We start from the raw sequence: 12,520 nt of genomic DNA, 5'->3' as shown, positions 1-12,520 counted from the left end.
AATTCAATCTGTACTTTCACTGTTTGTGTGATTGTGTGTAATAGTGGATTGTGCTTAATCTGAGCACGATAGAAAGTCCTTTTGATGAAAGACAATGAGCACAATCCCAAACTATAATAGAAGTCAGAATACAAGCTTCATTCTTAAATGAAGAACGATTTATAATAAAAAAACAACAACCTTGAAATCAGATACTTATAATAAAGACTGTACATAACACTCACCTCAGATGGCGCCCCGTAGAAGGTCTCTGCTTTGCTGCCCAGTGTTGGGGGTGCCGAATGGCTGTGTGTGTGTGCAGGGGGGACGGTGTGTGTATGTCCAGGGTGCTTGATACTCCTGCTCAACATTCCTGATGGGAAGAGGTTTGTCTGCGTCTCCTGGCGGTACTTGTCATACAGCAGGTTGGAGGCACTGAGCACTGGGGCTCCTCTGGTTTCTGCGTCGGGCTTGGATGGATCTTTAGCGGTGTCTTTAAAGGAAGTGGTTGTTTGGCCGTGTGTGTATGCTGACAGCCTGGACGGTAGAGAGGATACCTGATAAGGTCCATCAGCAGCCTGGGGCTTGAACTGAGGATTCTTCCGGACGGAAGTAATGATTTTGGGCCGAACTCCTTTAGGTTTAAGCTTAGGTGATGGGGAGCTCTCTTTAGGGCTGGAGTTGTGGTTAGAGCTCTGCTGGTTGCTAAGAGGCGCTTTGGGGATTCCACTTGTGCTTGTATTGGTTTTGACTGGTGCTCTCATGCAACTGTTGCCATAGCCCTGAGCTGATGTTGTTACAGCAGGGTTGCATCCTGACGGGATGTGTCTGACCACTCCAGGGACATTCCTGGAAACGAGGTACATGGAGGGCTGCCGGCGTGGTGAACCCTGTGGTGTCCTGAGAGGGGAGTGGGGAGGGGTAGATGACCTGGAATCAACCCCCGTCCTGTTGGGACTAGAGCAATACCTTCTGTATGTAAGCTGAGTCTGGGGTCTCTTCTCGAACGTGGAAGGATTTGAAGGACTTGAATTATGCCATGCAGGTATGGCTGGCTGTTTTTCTGCAGGTGGAGCCTCCCTCTGGGCTGCCTGGTTGGGCTGCCTGAGCTGAGAGCCTCCAGATGTGCTGTACAGGTTGGAGAAATCCGATGGCTCCCGTAAAGACGATTTCGTAAACTGTCTGTTTGACCCACTACTGTGTGAATCTGGAGAGGGGTTGGGGGAAGATGGTTGCCCTGTCTCAGCTTGATGAGCATTGGTCTCTGCTAAGCACCTCGCTCTTCCCACTTCTGCCTGACAGAGGGGTCTGACGAGCTGTTGCCGCCGCGGTGGCGTCACCCTTTCCTCAAATCCTGCCTTCCTCCTTTGGCCCAGCAACCCGTCATAGGTCAATCCTTTTCTATGATGGCTTCCCTCGTCCTGTCTCTGATCCTGGCTGTAGTATTGAGGATGGCCTTGTTTCTCCTGAGGATGCGATGGCGGGGAGTTCTGGTTGGCGTCTAAAGGGCCTGCCCTTCTTCTGGTCTGGGCTGAGGTAGTGTGGTTTATATTGGGATAAGGATTGGTCTTAGAGTTGGACAGAGAGACGAGAGACTGCGCTTCTCCGCTACTATCCAGAGCACTCGACAGGCTCCCACTGAAGGAAACAGCTGACAGACTGGAGACAAACACATTTGTCTCAGACTTTGACTCCTTCAGACCTCCCTTCCGTCTCTCCCTGTCTCTGCCTGACCTGGTGTCCCTTTTCTCTAGTATGCCTGTCACACATGTGTCTAGCTCTTCGGTGCTATGACAGGCAATCCTTTTCTGCACCTCTCTGCCCCCCTGTATTCTGCTCTCCAATTTGTTGTTGTCATTGTAATTTCTTCTCGCGCCGGTCGAAGCAGAGCTGGCAGTGGAGCTTGAGGATATGGACATGGGGCCCTCATCTTTACCATCCCTCATACTTCCTCCATCGTCATCCTCATCCTCCTCGTCCCTGTTTCCCAAGAATGTATGTATCTCCTGACACTTCAAAAGCTCAAACTCTCTGAGCCCAGGCTCCAAACATTGCTGCTCAGAGCCCCAGATCACTAACTTGTTGGGGGATTCGCTCTGCGAGACCAAAGGTGGGATGGAGCTTGTGCTGTAACCTGTGTCCTCTGTCGAAGATAATCGATTGGCATTATCATCCCCTGATTGGGGGAACTGGATCTGTGTTTTGCTCCCAATCTTCTCTCCTCTTTCAACATTGACCCTCAGTCCCTGTAAACCAGTTGGGATGCTCATGACGGACTGATTCTTTTGGCGCGCTCAAAGACACCTGCAGTGCGCTGAGGCCATCTATGGAGTTACCAGCGTTTCTTCACCTCTTCAGGATCTGTGTGATGATGGCCCTTCAGTTGATTATTCCAAGGGCAAAATGTCATCTCATGGAACCTTTTTCACTTCAACTCGCCACTTAACTTGCATTTACTGTGAGTCAGAAGAGCTTTCTTTGTACGGCTCTTCGGGGAGATGGAAGTCTGTTCAATCTGAAATAAAAGAAACAAAAGGAAACTGTAAGAAAGGGCAACAAATAAGCCTGAAAAGCAACTACTTTTGTAGAACCCATTCTACAATTCATCGCAGCGTTTTCTAAAATCAGCTGCGCACAGCACCCCCTTGTTCCCTTTACTGGCTGCCTTTGGGACAAAAAGACACTGGAGGCACAAGAGGAAGTGATCGTCACGGAATTACCTTGTTTCTATTTTAGATGCTTTTTTTGTCATATAGTCTATATCTAGACTAAGACGAAATACAATTCATGTTGTAACCAGTAAGAGTATAGTGCAGCATTGCTAATAGGAATGCAATTATCAAACGATGATGTATGTTTACTAAAGGGCAGAAAGAAAAGAGATAAGTGAAGAGAGAAATGGCAGATATGAGGCTACAGACTGTTTGCATGTAAGTGAAGGAATCACCCTTAGGATGTCTGATGAAGACAGGCGAGGAGGAAGAGAGGGAAGGGTGTAAAGGGTTTTGTAATGAGCTTTTTTTCCCCATGAGACTTTGAAAAAGAGAAGGCAGAATGAGGATAGGTTCAAAACATCTGCAATATCTGTATGTTTAAATGGTTTTATAGAATATGCAACGAAAGCAAACGGTGTCTCTAACATGCTCAAGTGCATTCATCTTCCCAACATGAAAATGATATGTGGTTGGTGGGTGCCGTCACAGGCAAGGAGTCAAATCATCCAGCTCAGGAGGAATAAATCCATACTGTAGGTCTGATCACTGCAGGAGGGTTTACACTCTTCTCTCAACATGTCGTCTTTAACATGCCATATGGCTGATTTAGCCAATGCCACAATTCGATCGAACACAGCAACAGCACATCCTGCTCCATGGAAAGGCAAAACTCTGCAGTATGTACAGAAAACGTACAAAAAGGGGTGTGTTGAATGTGAGTACAGTTAGTAACTGACTGTATGTGGTTCCATTAAAACATGTACAGTCAATAGATGAGCGGATGGCGGGTAGGGCAATGTTTTTTTTTATATCATGTCAGTGCAGGACTGATGCAGGACAGTTTAATCACAGCAATATGTGTGCATATACAGTATATCAGGCATTCACTAACACATCAAAGAAAACTGTGGCTATTCTGACAATGACTGTTATGTTTTTGATCTCAGAGGAAACACTCTCTTAGTCTCTTTACATTTCAATCTCTCAATAATTATGCAAGACCTCTATGAAGAATTCTCCTTCTGCCTTCAACCAGACGCATTAAAATGGCACAACTTTAAAGGACTCTGTGGTTTGTTTTCTTTCACACAGAACTCATATAGACTCAAGTTATACTTAAATTACAAACATATTCTTCCAAAACTATCAGCTAAATGTACAGACATCTCTCTGAGCAGCCAGTGCATATTATGGTGTATTTGGACCAAGATGGTCATTCTGTAGTCAAATATGTGTCTTCCAACCATCACGCTGAATATTTGAGTTAGTTCAATTAGAACTCCCACCCTCTAATTATATGTGCAGCGGGGTACTCTGTACTCATTAGCAGGTGCCTTTCTCCATGTGTCCTGTGGCAGTGATATCAGTGAACTGAGTGAACTACTAAGAAGGCAGCTCTCACTGCCTGTGGCGCATCTGATGCCGCTCCAATAGGGTGCAAAACTACAGTTTGTCCAAATGCACTTGGAGGAAAAACATTCAAGGGTGTGATTTGTATTCCTGAAGGTCATCTAAGAAGTCATTTCAAGATGTTTTCCTGAAGAATCTGTTAAAAAAGAAGCTGCTGGAATCTCTGTGAGCTGAACAAGGGTGAAGGAAGGTGAATGAACTTTAACGTTGTTGTAATGTTCACTTGCCACTGTATTATATTGTATAAAATGATCATTTATTTACTATACTGATAATATCCTGCTTGAGATGAGATTGCAGAGCGGCAGAGGGAAAATTCATTGCAGTAGACAAACAAAATGTATTATAACCAGCGCACTGTCTTCTGTACTCTGTGAACGCTGCTAATATTTACCCTTAGCTGCATGGTGCACACAATCAAATAATAAGCTAATTATAAAACACAATTCAAAGAGGTGGGGAGACGGAGAGGGACGGGAGACGGGGAGAGACAGAGAGCTGTAGAGAGAATTCTCTGAGAGGACATGGTGGCAGATCAATTACGGCACTGATGTAGTACTGGAGGTTGTGCTGATGACAGCAGTCTTGAGAGGCTGAGCGCTGAGTTTGGTCACAGTGGCTGAACCACAATAAACTGCACACCACCTCGCTCGCAGCAGAGGCAGACAAAAGCAATCTGGCAAAAACCCTAAACATAATCAGACAAAGAGCCAAACAATCTGTCTATGTGACTATGTGAGTAAAATGACCTGTTGTGATGATAAAACATGTACAGCATCAAGTGTATCTTGGGATGCTTCAGGAGACAGGCATTTGAGAAAACAGGTTCTGTCGTACTTTCTTTTATTGGTGACATACTTACTTAGATGTAAAAAGGATCACAAGGGAGTGAGTGGATAAAGCAGGACTGATGTTGGTGAGGGGCTTTCCTTTGACTGGAAGATGAATTATGCAATTACAGGTGTAACAAATGTGGACATCTTTGATCATCAAAGCCCTTCTAGAAACACTGCAAAAAATGAGAGGAAGTACGCAGGGAACCGTTTTTGGGCTTTAGGAGTTGTGTATACACTTCTGCCACCAGTGCTTCAAGCAAATATGGCAGCAAATGTATTCCTTCACCAGTTATCCACATTGAATAAATACGATAGAAATCCTTCTTATATGAATGCTGGATTGGAATATGTAACATAGGCTTTGTTTCACCTTTTGTTTCAATGAGTTGAAGCAACCACTCAGTCTGAATTCCTCTGGGAAAACAGCAGGAAGATAACGTTCAACAGTCCTGCTTCTGTTGTCATGGAAATGCCATATCCCTGGGAAGCCGTCCTGACCCCAGCGTCTTCCATCAGGGATGAAGGTCACCGTTAGAAAGAGATGGGCTCTCCTGAAGGTCAGCCATGTGTTTTTACACTCACCGCTCATGGATACATTCTGCTGTGCAACGCTGTCGTGTGTGCATGCATGGATATATATATATATATATATATATATATATATATATATGCAGTCACAGTTAAATTGCTGAGTGAAAGCCAGGTTTTTTTTCCCCTCACCGGGTACATAGTGCTCATCTAGGAGCAATCATATCCCAGCAAGTGGGAAGATAGACGGATGGCTGAAGTGATGAGAGCATGGGGCAGGATAAGACCATATCTCAGCAGTGATCAAATTCAGTAAAGGAGGTTTTCACCAGGCTCCTAACCTATCAAGAGCTGCACTGAACCGTAGAAAGTCCTTCTCAGAAGGTGGGAAATGACGAGCTGAGAACGCAACACAATGAGAGAGTCGCTGGAAATTGAGAGCCAAACTAAATCTAGAGTGGAGTAGAATTGGAAAAGAGAAAGGCCTTCCCCATCTTTCTTTTTCTTCTCTGAATGTGGGCGAGTCTGTGTGGGTGAAAAATGAGACACAGACATGTGGTGGGAGAGAGGAGACATGCAGATGGATAAAAAAAAAGGAAGACTGCTTGCTAATTAGGCTGATGGAAGGGAATACATCATACCTCCATAGTATGAGCTATAGAGCCCTGTTTCTGCAGAGACAAAAGGGAAGTCATTAATTATTGAAATTATTATACCGTATATAATTGCTAATGAGCGCTAAATTGCTCCCAATGATGAAACTGGTAACTTATCCATTATATAAATTTCACTCCGAGCCAGGCATCATGTAACTGATCTGAGGGACAATCAGATATCTGAGCAGGCTGTTTTCCATAAATATATTATTTTGATATTTTGTGGGGGAGGGTATTGTATTTTCTTAAGTCAAGTGGGGTCCAAAGAAACGTGTGAGCATGGGGGAGGTTATTGCTTTTTACAAAATGAAACACAAGTTTCAACCCCCCTCCCCACTCAAAGCATTTTTGTACAGTCCCTTATGTTCACGATTGAGAATCAAAATATTAGAGGGGGTTTTAATTGTCAGGATTTTTGGATACTTTTTTTCACTCAGGGAAAGAAAGTGCTGCACAGAATTTAATTTGAGTGAAAAAAAAGCTAATCGCAAAGAACTTGCCAAAGATTCTCGTATATTTTTTCTCTCAAAGAGCCTGGGAAGTCAAGCAAGGTAGTGTAAAACACAGCTCCTTTTCCTGAGTGAGTTGGTTTACGTCTTCAGAATCATGTGAACACATGTGACACCATAAAGACTGTATGTGCATATGAGCGCATTGTGTCTCGCTTGGACACAAACACCTGCAGAGACAAACAAATCGACACATGCGCACACACACACACACACACACACTCTGAGCGCCTTTTGTTGTCGGTCCAGCAGCACATGTGGCTATTACAGGAGCCATTTGTCTTTGGCACTTTGCTTTATTCTTCTCCTCCCCCACTGGAGAGCAGACAGGTTTTATAGCTCTCTGGTCCCAGGGGAACCCAACGACACACAGGCAGACACACACACCTACACGCACACACACACTCCCCCTGCGCCATCTCTTTCATCCACATATACACACACATCGGCAGAGACGTGAATTCCAGCACACTGAGATGGAAGCAAAAGAGATGGAGGGAACACAAATGGACAGAGTGTCGACGTGTGCATAACCATAATTTATGACTCCTGGGTGTTAGCACATGACATAATTAGATTTAGTGCAGGATTTACATTAAAATGCACTGTAGCAGTTATCCTTTAAAGATGAAACCCCAATCCTCTAATACAATACATGCTGTGTCTAATGACATCAGCCTTGCACACTTTCCTTGAATGTGTTAGGTGTGTGTGTGAGAGTGTGTGTGTAGGTGCGTGTGTGCCACAGAAATGTGGATACATTTAAGACTTTTACACATACAAAAATAAACTGGCAAATAATGTATACACAAAATCAATCATCCTGTTGTCCGTTTTGGGGGAAATATATAGTATTCCTTTCTCCTTGTACTTTGGATTCTATTCACACACAATCATCCTGCAAGATAAAGCTTAGTGAGTAAGTCTATTCAGAAATAAGCTAAGCTTTAGTCATCCATTCCTTCTCCTCCCAGCTCTGTCAGCGACACAACACAGACAGAAATAGCACTGAAATAAGCTAAGAGCTCTGTTTTCACAGAAGACACAATAGACAGCCAGTAGACGAAACTTTCACAAGTAGTGATTCACTAAACTGTCACGTGTTTGTATGTGTGAACCTAGCCACAACCATCACAGAGAGCAGAGAAGCAGAACTGGGAAGTATCCAGAAGTAGTATCCTACAGTTGCTCTGCACTATTTTTTTTCTAGATGTGCATCAAAGAGCAACAACAGAGCTGCTCCTTAAAAATGATCTTTGCTTCCCTGACTGCCGTGCAATTAAGATTTTTCCCTTTAGATATTATTTAGTTTTATTGGTATATTTAAAAAAATATTTTCATGTCCGTCTATATCTCTTCTCCCTCCCTAAATCTTCTCTTCCATCTTAATAATACACAGTTAATCAATCCCATTTTCATCCTTATAGATGGCACATCAGCTGACTAAATCTGCCCAAATAATCCCTGCTCTCTCCCCCTCTGTCTCCCTCTCTATCCCACTCCACTCCCACATACACACAGTCGGACGCCTTTTTGATCCCCATGGGAAGTCATTCTATATCGCAGGGGGGGAACTGTAACAGGATTTCTGTAGGATCTCGGGTCAGAGTGGGTGGTCATACCTAACTGAATAAAGAGAATGAGAAAATCAGATCATCTGCAATAGAAGCTGATTTATATCCGCATTGCACGCGGCCATGCGGTATTTGCAACCTGCTATGAAATCATCTGAAAATCACAATATGCCGATAATAGAATTTATTAGCCGAAGCGAAATGAAAAAATGCTTCACACATCCATCCATCACACAGCTGGAGAGAGAAACTGCATTGTTCTAAGAAAGAAACGGATAACGAAGAACATTTGAAAGCTTGCACATGTACACTTGCACATGTGCATGCAAAGTTACTCATACAGCGGCGTGAGAAGCACCTATACACACACACACACTCTGGCAGTGACTATCGCTGCAGCAGGAGCAGAGACAAAGAGGCAGCTTCACACCGGGAAAAAAATGTGGCTTACTGATGAAAAATCTCCTTAATTATTTTTTTCAGTGTTGCTTTTGGCAAGTACGAATCTCCACCGAATCAAACATGGTCTTGCTTTTCCTGTCTGGTTTTGCTGTGCTATACGCAGCCTCTAAGTATGGATTGTAGCTGAGATGGATAAAGGAAAGACAAATGTGCAGGAAATGAAAAGAGAAATGACAACGGGAATGAGATGAGTTGGGAACAATAAGCAAAGGGGAGCCGGTAAAGAGATTAGCGTGATTAGAAATACACTGACTGCTACAGCCTGGAGGAGAGAATTAGGAGAGGGAGGAAGACATGAGACTTGTGTTTATTGGTTCATTGAGCACTGCAGTTAAAACATAGATTCAGACAGGGATGGCATGGAGGAGAGGAGAAAAAGGGTGTCCGTCCAGACTGGTTGCACCGCATTGTTATTAGCAAAGCCCCTCCACCCACTACCTTACCCCTGTCGCAGAGAAAAATGTTAACTCTTGCATGTCTGTATGTGGGGACAAAGAGGAGAGGAAAGGAGTACACTTCAAATGCAAAGCGGTTGCAGACAAAGAATTCACCGATAGAATTCTCCGGGGGACCGCAGGGAAGTTGGCACATGCTTACACACACGCACACACACACAGACATAGTCAGACATAAAGCTAGCAAGGTGAAGCAAACCAGACAAAGAAAAGCTGAGTGCAACTTAGAGACAGGCTGAGTCACTTCTGTTTATTTTAGGAAAATGTGATAAAAGAAAAAAATTAAGCTGCAGAGAGCGAGGAGGGGAGGAGATGAATGGGGATGTGGGGGATTCTAGTTTGTATTGAAATGTGTGAGTGTGTGTATGCATGTGTAATGTGGCAAACCCCAGGGGTGTGGGGGGAGGGAAAACTGGCAAAGGATCAGTGAGAGGTGAGCAAAGAATAGCGTGAGCTGAGGTTTTTTTAGGATGGTGATGATGTGCAAAATTTAAAAAAAAATGATATGGTAATGGGTTGAAGCGGTTGTGTGGGTGTCACAAAAAGACTGTTTCCAAACATTGGACAAAGGAAGGTGAGAGAGTACTGAATGGGGCAAAGAAGTCCTGAGGAATGCTGCTCAGTTTAAGGATTCAAATATGCTGCCGTTCTGACAGAGAAGTTCAATTTTCAACGTTTGTGCAGTCCGGAGAAGTATCATAAAAATGAATGATTCTGTGGCTTTTTACAGTCAAGTTAAGAATAGCACTTACAGCTCTGTCCTCACAAAAATGCTGCTGCACAGGCTCCGTTTAGCTTCATTCACAGTGTAGCATTCGTTCATTTAAACTGAGCTTGTTGACTAATTTTAATGCAGAAACATTGTGAAACTGAACAAAAAAGTAACTGATTGCACAAATTCAGAAAACGGATGCACACATACACACAAGTGAACAAGGTCTTTCATGTTGACACATACAGGACAGGGAGGTGTGTGTCTGTGTGTGTCATCAGCGGAGGCGTGTCTCTCTGTTCACCCTCTGATGTCCTGCCTGTGACTGCAGGGGAGGAGCTACAACAAGCTCATTGCCACCTTCCAGACAAAGACAGCGTGGATTTGAGAGTGTGTGTTTGCATGTGTGTTGACACTTTATTCACACACGTACCATCCTCATACTGAGCAAAGAGAAGCCTCCAAATTGTTTAATTATGAGTCACAACAGTGAAATAGCTGAAGCCTCCTCCTCATAGTCATTCCCTCTTGTCTCAACATACACATTTAGCTACTTTTTACAAACTAAAATGTTCACCTTAGTATTCTACAACATACAGACCACTGTGGTATCAATTAGCACAACACTTTTGTACAAATTAAAGTGGATAAAAAAAACATACATTCAAATTGAGAAGCATGCTGACGTATATCTCCTCCTCTTTCTCCTTCACTTCACTTATCATTTCAGTTTTCTCCCTTCCTCCTCTTCTGTCCAAATGAGCTTGAAGGTCGCACCCGTGCGCTACACTCAAGGGCTTTGTGACAAACTGTCTTACCTGCAGAAGCACTCACTCACACACACACATACAGAAGCACCTGAGCCCGAGCACTACAACAAAACACACACACACACACACAGACACACACACTGCTGCGAGTGGTTTTCCTGGCAGAGATCTGCTGAATTGATCGCTGTTCGGACATTGTGGAGGTCAGAAGTAATGAATCAATCACACATGCTTCACCATCTAGTACAGCAGCTACAGCCAAGGCCACAGGCTCTGCTGCCCTGTGATGATCCATAGACTTGGGAAGTCTCTGATATTGGGATCGATAAAAGGCACCAGACAATTCCAATGAAAAACAAAAAAATGCACTTCTCAAACATATTTTATGCACATGAGCAGAATCTATCGACCACGTGTCGGGGCAGCGCAGCCAAATGCTAACCGCTGGGATCACAGTTGCAAAAAAAAGACAGGGAATCTGTCCCCTCCGCACTTTCAAGGACAACTTGATCAATCAGACACCGATCAATCAGAACAAGAGACAAGAGTGTGAAAGATCTGCCCAGCTTTACTTGATCCATCCCTTCCTGTCTTTCCTCTCCGACTCCCCTCTATAACCTAAAGCTGAAGCTGAGGAATTGTTGCAAAAGTAACCAAAGCACATAAAAACACTGTGCATGTGACTCATCTGGCTTCGCACCTGAGTTAGAAGATGCTAAATAATAAGAGGTGAGATCTTTGAGTGTGCAGCTGCAGGAGCCTTTACTGCTAAATAAAGGCGAAGAGAAGAAACAGGCAATCTTTTACAAAATTAATACTTCTATATTTGCTAAATTGTGCAAAAATATTTCCCTGATGGTGTGAACAGTCCCAAAAGAGAGCATAATTCAACTTAACATTCTTCACACACTGCTCATACTGCTTCCAAAACCACTTCCCTTAAATTGTTTGAGTCTGAGTCAGCATAACACTAAAATACCACTACACAACTATAAAACCACTGGCACTGGAAAACTGCGAAGGATGGGGTTTTGAAATATATATTATTTGAATTCATTTTTTTTCTTTTACTTGATGTCAGAAAATAGTACTTACGGTAACATAATAAATACAAATAATAAATAATCATTCTTACGAAAAAGAATACACACGTCTTCCCAGTATCTTCGTTGTCACCTCTCAGTACAGTAGATCATAGCTGGAGTCAGGTCTAAAGCCAGGATAATCTATGTCTGATCATTAGCATCACCCAGAGACGCGACCTGCTCCATCAATCACACCGACCTGCTCTTCCCTGTCTGACCTCACTCGCTCTCTCTCTCCAAAAACCACGCTATTCTCTCCTTCAGCCTACTGCTCCACTTACAGTTGGCTACGCAGATCTGCTGACCAACTTCCATATAGCATTTGTTTTTTACAAACAGGCTGTGAAATGTCACAAGCTGCACTGCATCGTGCCTGCGATAACAACATGATGAGATCAATATTTCACTGAGATTGCCCAGCGAACCGATTCAGCACCAAGATCCGGTTCTCCTATACGCGCAAAATACGTGCGACACAATCTTCAAGAAAACCTACGCTGGACTCCGAAGCATCGCTGCAAAAAAGATACCTTCGCGGGGTGTTTTCAGCTGTGCGACTTACCTTGGGGTTTGTGTGAGTCGTTTAAGAAAAGTCGCTCAAATGCAGTTGGTGGCAAAACGAAACACAAGCGCGTCTTTCCACTCTTTCTCTCTCTCTCTCTCTCTCTCTGTGACTCGCAGGGCAAGGAGAAAGAGAGAGAGATGCTGCGGACAGGAGGAGGAGCGGTGCTGATGCTGCAGCCGACACCTGGCAGAGCAGCCGTATGCTCAGGCGCCGGAGTTTCTCTCTCTCTCTCTCTCTCTCTCTCTCTCTCTCTCTCTCTCTCTCT

At 43.9% G+C, this 12,520-nt stretch overlaps 1 protein-coding gene across 1 annotated transcript in view; it reads right to left on the bottom strand.

Moving 5' to 3' along the window:
* Window positions 1-12,445, bottom strand: part of mtus2a (microtubule associated tumor suppressor candidate 2a) — a 41,265-nt gene extending 28,820 nt beyond the window's left edge. The window contains exons 1-2 of the mRNA XM_031872611.1: window positions 12,253-12,445; window positions 225-2,494 (exon numbers count right to left, since the gene is read on the bottom strand). Of these exons, the coding sequence (XP_031728471.1) occupies window positions 225-2,249 (2,025 nt within the window). The 5' untranslated portion in view covers window positions 2,250-2,494; window positions 12,253-12,445. The remainder of the gene's footprint in view (window positions 1-224; window positions 2,495-12,252) is intronic.
* Window positions 12,446-12,520: the final 75 nt, after the last annotated feature.

This window comes from Anarrhichthys ocellatus, unplaced genomic scaffold (genome assembly GCF_004355925.1).
Source record: "Anarrhichthys ocellatus isolate YVR2014 unplaced genomic scaffold, GSC_Weel_1.0 scaffold65, whole genome shotgun sequence".
In the NCBI taxonomy this organism is placed as follows: Eukaryota; Metazoa; Chordata; class Actinopteri; order Perciformes; family Anarhichadidae; genus Anarrhichthys; species Anarrhichthys ocellatus.
The sequence above is the reverse complement of the archived record's forward strand: the minus strand, read 5'-3'. Positions and strand labels throughout refer to the sequence as shown.